This window comes from Lithobates pipiens, unplaced genomic scaffold, assembly GCF_037356315.1.
Source record: "Lithobates pipiens isolate NorthernLeopardFrog02 unplaced genomic scaffold, aLitPip1_a1.2 Scaffold_10, whole genome shotgun sequence".
NCBI classification, from domain to species: Eukaryota; Metazoa; Chordata; class Amphibia; order Anura; family Ranidae; genus Lithobates; species Lithobates pipiens.
This window is the reverse complement of record NW_027507686.1, coordinates 222,552,978-222,571,052: the sequence shown is the minus strand read 5'-3', so window position 1 is coordinate 222,571,052 and position 18,075 is coordinate 222,552,978. Positions and strand designations below refer to the sequence as shown.

Genomic DNA, 18,075 nt, shown 5'->3' with positions numbered 1-18,075 from the left:
CTTTAATTTATTTAAAGATTCTGCACTCCTTCCTATTCTGCTTGCTGCATGTTTTGTGCATTTTCTAGCAATGCACATATTTCACGGGGGTGAATAGGATTATACAATAATACAATAAGACACAAGATACTGCAGCTGCACTGTATGGTAAAGCAGATATATGTATATTGTCTGTCATTAAACATCTTAGAAAATCAGTGTGACAACAAAGTCCTCTACAACCCAACCCCATCACAGTTGGTGTACACACAGCAGAGTTTCCTGAGAGCTAGCATTCTTAAATTAGTGCAAAAAGCAATGCTTGCCATCCTTTCCCTATCCTCTAATGTACAGTATATTCTGGGCAGCACTCTCATCTAGCAGTAAGAAGGGTCACTGGTTCGAATCCCAACCACGACACTAATTGCCTGGAGTTTGCATGTTCTCCCTGTGCCTGCGTGGGTTTCCTCCGGGTACTCCGGTTTCCTCCCACAATCCAAAGACACGCAGGTAGGTTAATTGGCTTCTGTCCAAAATTGGCCCTAGTATATGAATGGGGACCTTGGATCGTGGGCTCCTTGAGGGTAGGGACTGATGTGAGTGTGCAATGTACAGGGATAGGGACAATTGTAGACACTCACTCAGGTTGAACTGAATGAACTGGTGTCAACCTTGCTAACTATAACTATGAAATACCTGTACAAGTTATTGGTTAGTAGGCATTGCTTAATTTGTGTAGGGGCGGGACTGAGATTATGAGACTTTTTTTTTTTTTTTTTTTTTTTTGCAAGTATTTTACTGATTTATTTATTTTTAAAATAGAGAACTCTCATGAACCAATATATAATCAAAAATACAATGTAAAATCACAGTGTAGAAAACCTCTTAAGCCGCGTACACACGGGCGGACTGTATGGCCTACTTAGTCCGTCATACAATCCGACGGACAGTCCGTCATACTTTCGAATGAACGGACTTGACCACACACGGATGCACAAACAGTTCGTCGAAAGCTTGCGCGATGACGTGTACAGCACGTACAACGGGACTAGAAATAGGAAGTCCAATACAGAGCAATGCAACCTTCCACCGTGTAAATCCTTTCTGAGCATGCGCCATTCTTAGTCCGTCAAACTAGCCTACTGACGAGCGGATTGTCCGCTGAAACCAAAGTATGACGGACAGAATTTCGAAAAATCCGAAATACTTAGTACGCCAGACTGCACGCTGAAAGTCCGCTGAAGCCCACACACGAGCGGACTGTCCGCTGAAATGTGTTTTGACGGACTAAGTAGGCCATACAGTCCGCCCGTGTGTACGCGGCATAAGGAATAGTCAGCGATATAACCTAGAATGGGTATTTCTCAACCCATGCAACAATATCCACTCTTGATCTTGAATTTTACTAGCACTTTCACTGTCATTTCTGCCCCTCGAGTCATACATTTTGTTCTAATAATAAGCCGCATAAATACTGCTTCCCTCGCCACCCCTATTGTAATAAAGGGTTACTCTTTATCTTTCTTATTTAACAGGTTCCTTTATTGAACCTTTCAGATAATTGGATGTAGTCCAATAATTCAAACCACTCAAAATTTGTATAATTATTAAGTAAATTTACTTAGTTTGGTTTAAAGTGGTTGTAAAGGCAGAAGTTTTTTTTTTTTAACCACTTGAGATCCGCGCTATAGCCAAATGACGGCTACAGCGCGGATCTCCTTTTCCGGGACAACGTCAATAGACGTAGTCCCGTGCACGAGCGCCCTGCGCGCTCTGTGATCGGCGAGTCTACGAGACTCGCCTGATCACCGATCCGTGCAAGGGGTCGATCCCGACCCCTTATCACGTGATCAGCTGTCAGCCAATGACAGCTGATCATGTGATATAACGGAGCCGGTAATCGGCCATTATTCCTCCTCGCACTGTCAGCGCGAGGAGAAAAAAAAAAAGCCGATCACTGGCGGCCGTGATCGGGACATCAGTCCCGATCATGGCCAGCCCTGCTAGTGCCCACCTGCCCCGTGCCAGTGCCACATTAAAAAAAAGTAAGTGCCCCCCGTCAGTGCCACCCAGCAGTGCCCACATTGCCACCCAGCAGTGCCCACATTGCCACCCAGCAGTGCCACCCAGCAGTGCCCACAGTGCCACCCAGCAGTGCCCACAATCTGCCTCAACAAAGGTGCTGCACCCCAGTGCCACATATCCGTGCCCATCAGTGTCATCTACCAGTGCCCAGCAGTGCCACCTATCAGTGCCCATCAGTCCCATCTATCAGTGGTACCTATCAGTGCCCATCCGTGCCACCCATCTGTGCCACCCATCCATGCCACCTTATCTGTGCCCATCTTTGCCCATCAGTGCCGCCTTATCTGTGCCCATCGGTGCCGCCTTATCTGTGCCTATTAGTGCCGCCTTAACTATGCCCATCAGTGCCCACCAATGCAGCCCATCAGTGCCCACCAATGCAGCCCATCAGTGCCCACCAGTGCAGCCTATCAGTGCCGCCTCATCAGCGCACTTCAATGAAGGAGAAAAATGACCTGTTTGCAAAATTTTATAACAAACTATTAAACATGATTTTTTTTTTTTTTGTTTGTTTAGCAAAAAATAAAACTCCCAGCTGTAATTAAATACCACCAAAAGAAAGCTCTATTTGTGGGAAAAAAATTATAAAAATTTCATTTGGGTACAGTGTTGTATGCCCGCGCAATTGTCATTCAAAGTGCATCAGCGCTGAAAGCTGAAAATTGGTCTGGGACTGAGGGCTGAGGGGGGTTTAAGTGCCCAGTAAGCAAGTGGTTAATCTTAATGCATTCTGTGCATTAAGATATAAAAAGCCTTCTGTGTGCAGCAGCCTCTCTCAGCCCCCCAAATACTTACCTGAGCCCCATCTCTTTCCAGCAATGTTGCACCAGACACTCGGTTTAGCCGGGAATTCCCTCCTCATTGGCCGAGACAGCATTGTGGCACCATTGACAGCAGCAGGAGCCAAAGTCAGCCTGCCAATCGGGAGAGAAAGGAGGCAGGCCACGGCTCCGTGTCTGAATGGACACAGGGAGCTGTGACTTGGCTCGTGTGCCCCTATAGCAAGCTGCTTTCTGTGGGGGCACTTAACAGGAGGGAGGAGTCGGGAGTGCCAAAGAGGGACCCGAGAAGAGGAGGATCTGGGCTCCTCTGTGCAAAATCAACTGCACAGAGCAGGTAAGTGTATAAAGTGTTATTTTTAAGGGAAAAAAGAGACTTTACAGTCACTTTAAAGATGTATTACAGATGTTAAAATAGATAAATACAGCATCATTCAATTCTACTGGAGTCCGTAATTTAATTTGAAATTCCTGTAAGTGACAGTCCTCTCTTCCCAGGCACTCTGTCCAAGCCATGGTTGAAATTAACTAGTCTATCTTATTTATTTATAGATCTATATCAGGGTGGATAAAAAACAATGATTTAATAAAAAATCGGATTTAATAATAATTCAATAATTAATTTAATTTATTTAGCATGAAATGGAGTTTAGTTATGTAGCATGAGGCTGCATTCTGCAATATTTACATTTTTGGTAAACTCTTTCAATGAATCCAAGCTCTGTAACCTGAGATAACATGCACTGCATTGATGCATTCACACAACTTCACAGTAACCAAGAGATAAAAAAAAGTTCAGGAATATTCCTTTATCCCATTGTTTTGCAAATCTATGTACACTACAAACTGTATGATTGAATCGGTTCTGATATCACTGTTTTATTAACCTGACAGCTTATTACTCTAAATGGGAAACCTTAATTTTGTTTGCAAATATTAAAGATTCTAACTACCAGCAAGAATGTGTCCTTACATGTAAAGAGCACCTGTCATTTGATATCCATCATGGCAGGTCCTGTTAGCGGGCATCCACTTACCCCCTGCTGCCGCCATGTCCCTCACCTTGTTGTGTCACTTCAACAGCGGGTCAGAGAAGGAGCCGCTGCCGGACAGAGATGACAGTTGAGCTTTAAAAAATTATATATATATATATATATATATATATATATATATATATATATATATATATATATATATATATATATATATATATATATATAATATTATAATAAATGCAGTGCCTTGCGAAAGTATTCGGCCCCCTTGAACTTTTCAACCTTTTGCCACATTTCAGGCTTCAAACATAAAGATATAAAATTTTAATTTTTTGTGAAGAATCACCAACAAGTGGGACACAATTGTGAAGTGGAACGAAATCTATTGGATATTTTAAACTTTTTTAGCAAATAAAAAACTGAAAAGTGGTGCGTGCAAAATTATTCGGCCCCTTTACTTTCAGTGCAGTAAACTCACTCCAGAAGTTCAGCGAGGATCTCTGAATGATCCAATGTTGTCCTAAATGACTGATGGTGATAAATAGAATCCACCTGTGTGTAATCAAGTCTCTGTATAAATGCACCTGCTCTGTGATAGTCTCAGGGTTCTGTTGAAAGCGCAGAGAGCATCATGAAGACCAAGGAACACACCAGGCAGGTCCATAATACTGTTGTGGAGAAGTTTAAAGCCGGATTTGGATACAAAAAGATTTCCCAAGCTTTAAACATCCCAAGGAGCACTGTGCAAGCGATCATTTTGAAATGGAAGGAGTATCAGACCACTGCAAATCTACCAAGACCTGGCCATCCCTCTAAACTTTCAGCTCAGACAAGGAGAAGACTGATCAGATATGCCGCCAAGAGGCCCATGATCACTCTGGATGAACTCGTACACTGCACAAATCTGGCCTTTATGGAAGAGTGGCAAGAAGAAAGCCATTTCTCAAAGATATCCGTAAAAAGTCTCGTCTAAAGTTTGCCACAAGCCACCTGGGAGACACACCAAACATGTGGAAGAAGGTGCTCTGGTCAGATGAAACCAAAATCGAACTTTTTGCCCACAATACAAAACGATATGTTTGGCGTAAAAGCAACACAGCTCATCACCCTCAACACACCATCCCCACTGTCAAACATGGTGGTGGCAGCATCATGGTTTGGGCCTGCTTTTCTTCAGCAGGGACAGGGAAGATGTTTAAAATTGAGGGGAAGATGGATGCAGCCAAATACAGGACCATTCTGGATGAAAACCTGTTGGAGTCTGCAAAAGACCTGAAACTGGTACGGAGATTTATCTTCCAACAAAACAATGATCCCAAACATACAGCAAAATCTACAAAGGAATGGTTCACAAATAAACGTATCCAGGTGTTAGAATGGCCAAGTCAAAGTCCAGACCTGAATCCAATCGAGAATCTGTGGAAAGAGCTGAAAACTGCTGTTCACAAACGCTCTCCATCCAACCTCACTGAGCTCGAGCTGTTTTGCAAGGAAGAATGGGCAAGAATTTCAGTCTCTCGATGTGCAAAACTGATAGAGACATGCCCCAAGCGACTTGCAGCTGTAATCGCAGCAAAAGGTGGCTCTACAAAGTATTAACGCAAGGGGGCCGAATAATTTTGCACGTCCCACTTTTCATTTTTTTTATTAGTTAAAAAAGTTTCAAAAATCCAATAGATTTCGTTCCACTTCACAATTGTGTCCCACTTGTTGGTGATTCTTCACAAAAAATAAAAATTTTATATCTTTATGTTTGAAGCCTGAAATGTGGCAAAAGGTTGAAAAGTTCAAGGGGGCCGAATACTTTCGCAAGGCACTGTGTGTGTGTATATATATATATATATATATATATATATATATATATATATATATATATATATATATTGTTTTATGTGTGTGTGTGTAATATAGGTTAATAGTCGTTGATTTATAAAAAAAAAACTTAGAGGTATTTTGTATAATACTAAATTATGATATCTTACAGATTCTCTCTCTCTCTCTCTCTCTCTCTCTTCTGTAAGCTATCATAATTTAGTATTATACAAAGTACCTCTAAATTTCTTATAAATGACTATTTAACCTATAATGTATATAATGTTTTCTACATGTCCGTGTAATTAGTCTGGTGGGTAGGATTATTCTATTTTCCATCATTTTTACCTGGCTTCTGTTTTTTTGCTACTGTTGTTGCATTGGAATGCACAGAAGATCAACATACCGTTTCACTTGCGATTCCTGCCAAGAGCAGGAAACAGTGGTCAGGGATCATGGGATATGTAGTCCAATAAAAAAAGGATGAAATTATGCCAATAACAAAGGCGGAAATTCATGTGGTGGTGGTTTTATTTTTTTATTTAATTTTTTTTCCATAACAGGTGAAGAAAAATAGCCCCCCACCTCTCTCCCTCTTCGGTCAGCTCTTATGGAGAGAGTTTTTCTATACGGCAGCTACCAACAACCCCAAGTTTGACCAAATGGAAGGGAATCCAATCTGTGTACAGATCCCATGGGACAAGAACCCTGAGGCACTGGCAAAGTGGACAGAAGGAAAGACTGGCTTCCCCTGGATTGATGCCATCATGACGCAGTTAAGGCAGGAGGGCTGGATACACCACCTGGCGAGGCATGCCGTTGCCTGTTTCTTGACCCGAGGTGACCTGTGGAATAGCTGGGAGTGCGGGGTTAAGGTGAGATAGATGCTGTTTTTAGAATAATAATCAGCAACTTGCAGCACCAGTCAAAACTGGGCTTGCCTGGGTCCAAATCCTCAGAATTAGTCAGTGGCTGAGAGATCATCTGAAGCCATGTGCATTGTTGTCTGACATTTAACATGGAGGAAACTGTCCGACCTCACCTGATCTCTGAAATAAGCCGACCTATCTGGTTAGACCCAGGCAAAAGCTTGAAGCGCAGCTATAAACTAACTTTTCCTTCAACAGTCCCTGTGCCTCGCCAGCTCTGGTCTTCATCTATCTTCATTGGCCAGCACAGGATGATGGAAATCCTGTGCATGGCTTGAACTGAGCTTGGACAGCTCAATTTACATGAAGGAGAAGACCATAAGCAGGCAGGTAGGTGTATATTATCGCAGAAGAGACATTACAGGTGCCGGCTTGCTTGTAGTTAGTGACAGCGGAATTTTAGTTTCGGGAAAGGGAGGAATGTCACTTGAACTGAGAGGGTGCTGGTGAGCACTTTCGTAGTCCATTGATCTTTCTGCTCTCGGATAACTGCCTGCCCTTATCAAAAGTATGGGCAGACTGCTATGCTGACAGTCAGTTGATCATGGGTGCAATTCTGTTCAAGCTCCTTAGATAAAAAAAAAAAAAATGCACATTTTGTACCTGCAAAAGTGCATTTATCATTTTTATTTTTTTATCAAAAGCTGTACTTGTCACATTTAAACCCAAGAGCAAAAATGTAATATATTGCAGCCTACCAGCCCTTGCTTTTCTTTTTCAAGCTTTTCTGCCCCCTTTGTTTTTATGTGGAGATCTGCCAGCAGCACACTTCTGAAACCCGGTGACAACACTTAGTTGCTAAAATGATATATTTATGGAGGAGCTGCATTGTCACTCTATGACTGCAAGTGTGTAGGGACTAAAGAATATATAATGCACACACACCTTCTTAGTGCTTATATACACCTTATACTTTGAAAAAGGAATAGGAATCTTGACGTGCCTTGCATTTGTTTTGTCTTTATTATCTCTTTGTTAAAGTGTTACTAAATCCAGTAATATGAAAATAATTCACCCCCCCCCCCCCCCCACAATGCCCACAGCTTATAAATCTTCTTTTTACATTAAAATACTGCCACTATATACCTTTTTGGCTGATCTGTATACCACGCTCAGTGATAAACTGCAGTTTCTCCAGTGCTGAGAATTCAGGAAGGAGGAGATTTCCACTACAGTCTGTATACACACCCGCATGTGTGATGCCAAAATCATGTGACCTGGCTAGCGCTGAGAACAAGTAATTATTCTCTCCAGCATAAAAGACACAACTGAGCATGTGCAGGTTGGCTACTCTGCCTGCTTTAGCTGTTTTTTCCTAGATAGACAGTGCAGGAGGGGGAGGATCTGTGCATACAGGATAAAACAGCCTTTTTTACACAATGCAGAGGATTAACCCCTTAAGTTCCACTGTGAGTCTAACAAGAATGCTTTACTTATATATGTATGCATATATAGACCGGGGGAGGGGGGACGCGCAACAGGGCAATTGACGAGAAATTTTGTTGCGGGTGAGTGAACGGGCGGGCCAGTGGGCAGGTGAGTGGGCGGCTGGCCAATCGGCGGGCGGGGGAGCAGAGGGATGATATCTCTTACTACCCAGCGCCCGCCCTGCATCCCTGCAGGTCCTCCCTCACTGTACAGGCATTCACTCTGGGACACAGGAAGTGACAGTCCACACCGTGTGGCAAATGACAATCCTCAATGTGTGGTAGTTGAAGTGGCAAGTGACAATCTGCAACTTGTGACAATCTGCAACTTGTGACAATCTGCAACTTGTGACAATCTGCAACCTCTGGCAGGTGACGTGGCAAGTGACAATCCGCAATAGGGATGCAACGGATCGTCACCGATCTGTGATCCGAACGGGTCACCTTGTTCGGATCGGCGCACACTGTGATCCGCAGAGTGCTCCGCGGCCTCAGCCTTAGGAAAGGATGCGGCTTCGGCCTAGCTCCGGAGCGGCGGCCATCTTTGTACACCCGGCAGCTGTTTAAATGTGATTGCTCCGTCAAATCATGTCATGACGCCGGTTCCTCTCTCCCCTCTCTGTACTGATCTTTACAGTGGAGGGGAGAGATTGGATGGCAGCAGCGCTGTGTGCCAATACTCTGCCATACCCAGCCAATATTCTGCCAATACTCTGCCATACCCAGACATACTCTGCAATACCCAGCCATACTCTGCCACACCCAGCCATAATCAGCCAATATTACAGTGGGGGAGATGACTTGGATATTACAGTGGGCACTATATGGTGGTGGAATTTTTACAGGTTTTTGCAAATTCAATTATTTGCTGATCCGAAAAATGATCCAATCCGTGACTCTGATCCGAGGAATGATCCAATCCGTGAGTTTTTTTGATCCGTTGCACCCCTAATCCGCTACTTGTGGCAGGTGACGTGGCAAGTGACAATCTGCAACTTGTGACAATCTGCAACTTGTGGCAATCTGCAACTTGTGGCAAGTGACAATCTGCAACTTGTGGCAAGTGACAATCTGCAACTTGTGGCAAGTGACAATCTGCAACTTGTGGCAAGTGACAATCTGCAACTTGTGGCAAGTGACAATCTGCAACTTGTGGCAAGTGACAATCTGCAACTTGTGGCAAGTGACAATCTGCAACTTGTGGCAAGTGACAATCTGCAACTTGTGGCAAGTGACAATCCGCAACTTGTGACAATCCGTAACTTGTGGCAGGCGACGGTGGCTAGTGACACACTCAGGGCTCCCACTGATTCTGCAATATTGTGAGTTTAACTATTTCATTTTATATAACAATGTAATATAAGAACAAATGCGTTTCAATCATCCTGACACCATAACAAGCATGGTGCCAGGATGATTGACGCCCCAACACCAGCCATTTCCCCGATTAAATTCCCCTCAATTTTTTTTATTTTCTGGCAGTGCCCCTCCCAAGACAAGACTCTGGATCCACCCCTAATACAGACAGATTTTACTGTTGTGGGTTTAGTAACACTTTAATTAGTAATAATAGAAGGTACTGAGAGATGAAAAGCATTGCCTTTCTTTTGCAATCCTTTGGATTATTGACTCCTAGGATGCCTGCGATTTGCCAAACTGCAGCATTTTGCAGGGAGGGTCAGTGTTTAGACCGAGCTGCTGACTGCCAATTCCTCTATAATTCTGTTCATTAGTCTGTGTCTCTTTCTGCAGGTGTTTGATGAACTTCTGCTGGATGCGGATTTCAGCGTAAACGCAGGAAGTTGGATGTGGCTGTCGTGCAGCGCATTCTTCCAGCAGTTCTTCCACTGTTACTGCCCTGTGGGCTTCGGAAGACGGACGGATCCCAGCGGGGACTATGTCAGGTGTGTGGTGACACAACTATTTGTAAGGACTAAATTATTGTGCTTATGTTTCCAAGGGAGTGTATTGCTTCATTTTGGAGTAGGTTTTTCTGTGCCTGTATTTGACACATGGTAAATGGGCAACAGAATTTTATTGCACAACATTTTTTGACATCAGTACCACCATGATGGCGTCTATCCCAGTGAAAATAAAATGAGTTTATAACCATGATGGTATTAAAGTTCAGATTAAAGTATGCATTTAGCAGTTGGGGTCACATTGAAGCAGACCTAAATCTGTACTGCATGTCCACTTGTTTGTACACCCCCCCCCACTGCCCTATCATATGATAAAGGGGAATTTTGTTTGAGCACGTTGGCATTCTTGCCGTAATTGTTTTGGGTCTACATTCCTTTTTTCCTGCTTTGGACCTCCTAAGGTGGTCATATCAGACAGATCATTTACGGAGCATGATAGACAGATCAGATCAATAAGTCTTTAGTTGCCACACACTATTGGGACTTCACATGAATAGGTGTGGTGTGCATGCCATGCTAGTACCTTTCCCATCTCTAATCCGAAAAGGGAACGGTACTTGAATAATGAGATTTCAGCATGCATTAGTAAGAAGTGCCCAAGTTTTATTCAGATCTCTTATATTACTTACCAGTGTCGGCCCTTATATACAGTATCTCACAGAAGTGAGTACACCCTTCACATGCTTGTAAATATTTTATTCTATATTTTTATGTGACAACACTGAAGAAATGACACTTTGCTACAATGTAAAGTAGTGAGTGCACAGCTTGCATAACAGTGTAAATTTTCTGTCCCCTCTAAATAACTCAACACACAGCACATTAATGTCTAAACCGCTAGCAACAAAAGTGAAAATTGGGCCCAATTAGCCATTTTCCCACCTCGGTGTCATGTGACTCATTAGTGTTACAAGGTCTCAGGTGTAAATGGGGAGCAGGTGTGTTAAATTCGGTGTTATCGCTCTCACTCGCTCATACTGATCAGTGGAGGTTCAGCATGGCACCTCATGGCAAAGAACTCTGAGGATCGGAAAAAAATAATTGTTGCTCTACATAAAGATGTAGAAAGAAAAAGAACTGCGCTAGCCACAAAATACCCAATATGATTAGGGTATATGAAAGTGCCAGACCCGCACTGTGAGTTTTAGTATCTAGTGTCTCAAAAGACCACCTCCAAGCGTGGTATAAACCATATACAGATAAGTGCAATTGAATTCAAAAAACAAAAAAATAATATCAATAATGTGAATTCCCCGAGCTCAATATATGTGTATCAAACTCTGTGTATAAACCCCTAAACCATAAAGGTAAGAATATAAAGCATATATATTCACTATTAAGCATAAATGACCTATCGAAAAAATAATAAATCTGTGTTCAGAAACACTCTATGTAATGTCCATACAGTCATATATCAAAAATTGAAAAATTAAATTAAAATAAAAATAAAAAGTAAATGTCCATATAGTGAATGAACACCAGTGGTACAAAACTTCAAATGAGGTACGGCAGTAAAGAAAAGTTCCAAACGGCTAAACTGCAAATACACGAATTGAAAATCTTCTCCAAAGATGTGGTGTGCTTATCCCATCACCGAAATGAATGAATCAGCTCCTTACCAGATCCAGACGACCCCCCGTTACAGAGGGTCACCACAAGCAGTAGCAGTCAAAAGGGTGTCCGGATAGCGCCTCCTCCTCAGATGGTCACGAATCTTCGACGCGATGGGGTTATGGCTGTTACTCACTCCCAACTCGACGTGGTGTCACATAAGGGAAAACATAGGCTCCAGATAGTGTAAAACCAAATGACTTTAATTCTTAAAAGCGAACGTAAACACTTACATAAAAGACTTTAAAAGCAGGTTCAAAACAAAGACGTGCACCGGCCGGATACACGCCAACGCAAAGACCAACCCGTCCTTCCTGGTCCACAAAGAACGAACACGACTTGGGGTGACGTCGACACGTTCGCACCGTGCCTCTGCCTTGATAAAGAAGCTGAAGGTAAAGGTGATGGACTGGCATAACATGTCTCCAGACCTAAACCTTATTGAGCTTTTGTGGGGCATCCTCAAATGGAAGGCGGAGGAGCGCAAGGTCTCTAACATCCACCAGCTCTGTGATGTCATCATGGAGGATGGAAAAGGACTCCATTGGCAACCTGTGAAGCTCTGGTGAACTCCATGCCCAAGAGAGGTTAAGGCAGTGCTGGAAAATAATGGTGGCCACACAAAATATTGATACTTTGGGCCCAATTTGGACTTATTCACTTAGGGGTGTACTCACTTTTGTTGCCAGCGGTTTAGACATTAATGGCTGTGTGTTGAGTTATTTTGAGGGGACAGCAAATTTACACTGTTATACAAGCTGTGCACTCACTACTTTACATTGTAGCAAAGTGTCATTTCTTCGGTGTTGTCACATGGAAAGATAGAGGAAAATATTTACAAAAATGTGAGGGGTGTACTCACTTTTGTGAGATACTGTAGCTCCTCTGTTTTTACAAGGAAGTTTTTACTTTAGTACTGTGTGTTCTGTGCAGGATAGAAAAGGTCTTGGGGTTTAGATTAGGGATACATAACCCCCCTCTGCCATCATATATTTCAGCTTTACAATTTATAAAAAAAAAAAAAAACTGTATGAAAAGGAAGTGGGTACATTTTCATTTGACCCCTGCATGGGGTGATGTCACGCTGCTTCTGGTGAAATCCTGGATAATGTTAAAAACCCAAGCTCTCATAAAGGAATGCAGAAGCACAGTTGAATGCTCCATGTATTCAAAAGCTATATGGGGTATGCCATTATATCTCCAGGATGCTGACGTCATACTGTGGTCAGACGCTGAGGATAAGGTAAGACTTAATAGCTTAAAGTACCTAATCTAATATTGCGGCCCGTGATGGGTCCAGATTAAGGCCGCTGTTAGATGAGCAATTTGCTGCCAATACATTTTCAGCCACAGAACTTCATGTTGTATTTTTCTATGGGAGTCTCTCTGATGAAACCTAAACTAGTGTTTTGTTGCCATGTAGTTTTTAGCCTTTTTGCAGAAAATGTTGGAACCCATGTCTAGTGATAAGCTAAGTTTTAGGTGACTGTGTCATGTTTGAAGTGTTGCCCTTCATCATAATAATAATAATAATAATGAACTTTACTTGCAATATGGTTGAATTCACTTGTTGGGAGTCACTTAGGCCCCTTTCACACTGGGGTGGTGCGGGCGCCGGCAGTAAAGCATCGCTATTTTTAGCGGCGGTTTTAACCCCCGCTAGCAGCCGAAAAAGGGTTAAAACCACCCGCAAAGCGCCGCTTTGCTGGCAGTATATCTGCGCTGCCCCATTGATTTCAAAGGGTAGGAGCGGTGAATACACCTCTCCAAAGATGCGGCTAGCAGGACTTTTTTCACCGTCCTGCCAGCGCACCGCTCCACTGGAGTGAAAGGGGCCGCTTTTTTTCAGGCGCTATTTCTAGCGATATAGCGCCTGAAAACCTCCTCGGTGTGAAAGGGGCCTTGAGATCTTACCTGTATGACTGCACTGGGGCATCACTCTCTATACACCATAATAGGACTTGAAGTGTTCAGGTGTATTTCACATGTTAAATGTGATAGTGCTGTGCTTGCCTTCAAAGAAACTATTATTTATTAATTAAAGTGATTCCTGGCAAGCAAATCCAAAAGCAGTCCAAACTAATCCTCATAATGGTAGGTTAAAGGTGAACGCCAGGTAACCAGCTAAATACAAGGGGGAAAAAAAGTATTTGATCTCCTGCTGATTTTGTACGTTTGCCCATTGACAAAGAAATGATCAGTCTATAATTTTAATGGTAGGTTTATTTTAACAGTGAGAGACAGAACACCAAAAATACCCAGAAAAACACATTTCAAAAAAGTTATAAATTGATTTGCATTTTAATGAGTGAAATAAGTATTTGACCCCTTCGTAAAACATGACTTCGTACTTGGTGGCACAACTCTTGTTGGCAATCACAGAGGTCAAGACGTTTCTTGTAGTTGGCCACCAGGTTTGCACACATCTCAGGAGGGATTTTGTTCCACTCTTATTTGCAGATTCTCTCCAAGTCATTAAGGTTTTGAGGCTGATATTTGGTAACTCAAACCTTCAGCTCCCTCCACATGTTTTCTATGGGATTAAGATCTGGAGAATGTGCTTCTTCTTGAGCCACTATTTTATTGCATTCATGTGTTTTGGGTCATTGTCATACTGGAATACCCGTCCATGACCCATTTTCAATGCCCTGGCTGAGGGAAGGAGGTTCTCCCCCAAGATTTGGCAGTACAGGGCCCCGTCCATCGTCCCTTTTGATGCAGTGAAGTTGTTCTGTCCCCTTAGCAGAAAAACAACCCCAAAGCATAATGTTTCCACCTCCATGATGGTGAGGATGGTGTTCTTGGGTTCATAGACAGCATTCTTCCTCCTCCTCCTCCAAACACGGCGAGTTGATTTGATGCCAAAGAACTCTATTTTGGTCTCATCTGACCACAACACTTTCACCCAGTTCTCCTCGGAATCATTCAGATGTTCATTAGCTAAATTCAAACAGGCCTGTACATTGTCACCCTCTCACCAAACTGCTTGGTGATGGTCTTGTAGTCCCTTCCAACCTTGTGTAGGTCTACAATCTTGTCCCACACATCCTTGGACAGCTCTTTGGTCTTGGCCATGGTGGAGAGATTGGAATCTGATTGCTTCTGTGGACAGGTGACCTTTATACTGGTAACAAGCTGAGATTAGGAGCACCCCCCTTTTAAGAGAGTGATCCTAATCTCAGCTCATTTCCTGTATAGAAGACACCAGGGAGCCAGAAATCTTGCTGATAGGGGATCAAATACTTATTTCACTCCATTAAAATGCAAATCAATTTATAACTTTTTTGAACTGTGTTTTTCTGGATATTTTTGTTCTGTCTCTCACTGTTAAAATAAACCTACCATTAAAATGATAGACTGATCATTTCTTTGTCAGTGGGCAAATGTACAAAATCAGCAGGGGATCGAATACTTTTTTTCCCTCACTGTACAATAGCGTAATACATATAAGGAAGCTGTTTTACCAGCCAAAGGATTTGTGTTTGTCCATCCAGTCTTGGAATTTACCCAGCCTTACCATACAGCACTGTTCTGTCTGGTGGGGCAGAAAATAGGATTATCTTTATCTTGCAGTATAAGACATAGAAAAGTATTCATACCCCATGAGACATAGGCTCGTACCTTCAGGTAATTGGACACTGGCAAGCTTTTGAGGACATGCCCCCTGGTTGGCCTCTCCCTCATACAAATAGCTCTACCCCTTCTTAGCCTAAACAAATTCTTTATAGTTTTATCTTTAAATTCTTGTAAAAAAAAAAAAAAAACCCGCCTTACTGTCTTTTAATTCCAATTTAGCGCTAAAATGCAACCACTCGGAGCGGGGTCTCCGGGTGATGATCAGGTGCACATCACACCACAGGTAGCACATTTTACTGGCAATTCCTTCCCTTTATAAAGTGCTCAGGTGCTTCCTCCCACCCTTTATGCTGCAAAGATTCTGCAGATAGAAAGTTTGAGATGCTCTTAAAGGCTCTTTACTTTTGCAGGTCCAGACTGACAACCAGCGAATGCTGCAATTTCAGTATGTCAAACTGCAGCTAACTGGGGCAATGAATAACCCTGTTTTCCAGGACTGTGCATTAAAAGAGGAATTCCCTTCTGCTCTGCTCTTTTGTGTGGATGCCCCAAACCTGTCCTGAGACCAATTTCCAGAATGGCTCTAATTTCCATTCACATGCACAGAATCTTGTGGCAAAAAGTCTGGACAGCTGAAGCTGTCTGTTAAAAGGAGAGGCACTTGACCAACTCATCAAAGATGTCACCAGAGGGAAGGTTTTACCCTCTCAGCGAAAGATCCCAAAATCCTCTCTACCTTCTCAAACCTCAGAGCACCTAACTGATTTATGCAGACTTCAACTTCCAACCCGAAGTTTAGCCCTTCCCTTTTGTCACAAGACTTGGGCCACAAGCTCAGAAAGTCTTCCCTGAAGCCCTCTTCCCAATGAAGGGGCACCCTCACTCAGAAGTGGAGGACGTCTGGTGCTTGGCCTTTCTCTGGGTCCCAGACCTGTGGTGATCAGGCCTTCTCTCCAGTGCAAGTTTGTTGGCGGAAAATGGTGATTCTTGTTGCATAGAATCAGCCCAGAAGAACCTGGTACACAGACATAGTTCTACTTCTAGTAGACAATCCTTGACCTCTTCCCAACAGACAAGATCTGCTATCTCAAGGCCTTCTTATCCAACCTGCTGCATGGTCTCTGTCTTTAACAGAACAGCTGTTAAAGCCCAGGTCTTAGTAAATAGAGGGGTCACTGAGTTTGATATTCCTACCTTGCTAAAAGCAAGAAAAGCTGCTTCCAAGTTGATCTACTATCATATCCCGAAATCCTTCTTTGAATGGTGTGAACACAGATGCTTTAGCCCCAGAGATTACACTGTGCCTCAATTTCTTGCCTTCCTAAAATCAGGTCTTGAAGTGGAAGCAAAGGCTACATATAACAATATTTAAAACCATTGCTCCCCAACCATCTTCAGCTTCCAATAGTGCTGTAAAAAAAAAAAAAACCTGTGTAAATACCTTTCTAATCCACCCTGTTCTGATCACGTGATGCAGATTTTGCTTTCCTGTGTCATGGCGTGACTGCTGCAGGGGAGACAATGGAAGCTGATGGGTGATGTCATAGTTCCTGGAATTCAGACCCCTTCTTGAGCGTTCCATGACACAGGAGCCAGAGATTTCTGAAGCACACGACTGGACTGCAGTGAACTAAAATTAGGTATTTACACAGATCCTTTTTACTTTTTTTTTGTTTTAAGCATACCTTTTTAATGTAGCCTCTGCCTTTTTCTTTATTCTCTTTTAAAGACCTCTGGCTTCGCTCTATTGTAAAGATTTTCCTTCAAAGTGTATCTCACATTAATCCTCCATTGCAGCACCCTGTGCTTTCTTGTAATCTCAGCTTGGTTCTCTGTGCCTTGCAGAGACTCCCCTTTGAACCCATCAGGGATATTCCCTTAGATGACGTTACCTGCAGAATAGCCTTTTTGGTTGCTGTCAGACATGTCTTTGAGTTGGTGGCTCTCCTGTAAGGAGCCGTTCCTCATCCTTTTACAAATACAAGGTTGCCTAACACCCAAGACCATCCTTTCTTCTCAAATTGGCATCAGTCTTGCACCTAACGAGGTCATAGTCCTACCATCTCTGCTCCACAACATTCAAAGGAAACCTCTCTTCGTTGTCTGGGCATTGTTAAAGCCAATAGTCACCTCAAAGCTACAGCTTCAATCAAGCAGACTAATTCCCTGTTTGTCCTGTCCTCAGGACCACGCAAGGGTCACCCCTGCTTCCAAGTCCACCATTGCAAGATGGATGAGAAATCTGATTGCTCAAGCTTACACTCAAGGACACATCTCCTCTTGCACTTTTTTTACACGCCCGTTACACCAGAGCGGTTGGTGTGTTCTGGGCATTTTAGCACCTTGCAGCCCAGTTGTGTACTTGGTCCTCTGTTCATACTTTTTTCCAAGTTCTACCAGTCAGATATCCATTCTTCTGCAGATGCATCCTTTGGCTGCAAGGATCTTCCAGCGGCACTCTGAAGATGAGTATCGTTTATCCTTGTTATTGGGCCTGCTGGCACAGTTCTGTTTGCCCAGTTGTTGCCCATCCTTCTCATTCATTGCTTGGGGAGATCCCAGAGTGTATGAATACTTTGTCTGTGTCCTGTACATTATGATTAAGATAAAAGAAATTTTGGCTTGCCTGTAAATGCCATATCTTGGAGTACATTATGGGACATCCTCTCCTCCGTTCCTTGGTTACGCGACATTGCTTGCTATAAAACTGAGGAGCCACAGAGTGGGGTAGTGTTGTAGGGGAGATGTCCAGGGGGCCTGTCCTCGAAGGTTGCCAGTGTCCAATCACCTGAAGGTACAAGACTATATCCCAGGTTCTGCTGTCAATACTTTGCCTGTGTACTCTACTGTACGCCAAGATATGGAATTTATAGGCAAATTCCTCTTTTTCTATGTTGCAGTTAGAGGTTGTAACCCTAAGAAAAAAAAATATCCTGTTTCTTTTATAGCAGGTTAAACAG

The 18,075-nt window shown here is 43.0% G+C and overlaps 1 protein-coding gene across 3 annotated transcripts in view; it reads left to right on the top strand.

Moving 5' to 3' along the window:
• The window catches only part of CRY2 (cryptochrome circadian regulator 2), a 113,296-nt gene that overhangs the window by 60,808 nt on the left and 34,413 nt on the right, over positions 1 to 18,075 (top strand). For all 3 annotated transcript variants that reach the window (XM_077461957.1, XM_077461950.1, XM_077461966.1), the window contains 2 exons: positions 6,214 to 6,525; positions 9,759 to 9,910. In XM_077461957.1, the coding sequence (XP_077318083.1) occupies positions 6,214 to 6,525; positions 9,759 to 9,910 (464 nt within the window). The remainder of the gene's footprint in view (positions 1 to 6,213; positions 6,526 to 9,758; positions 9,911 to 18,075) is intronic.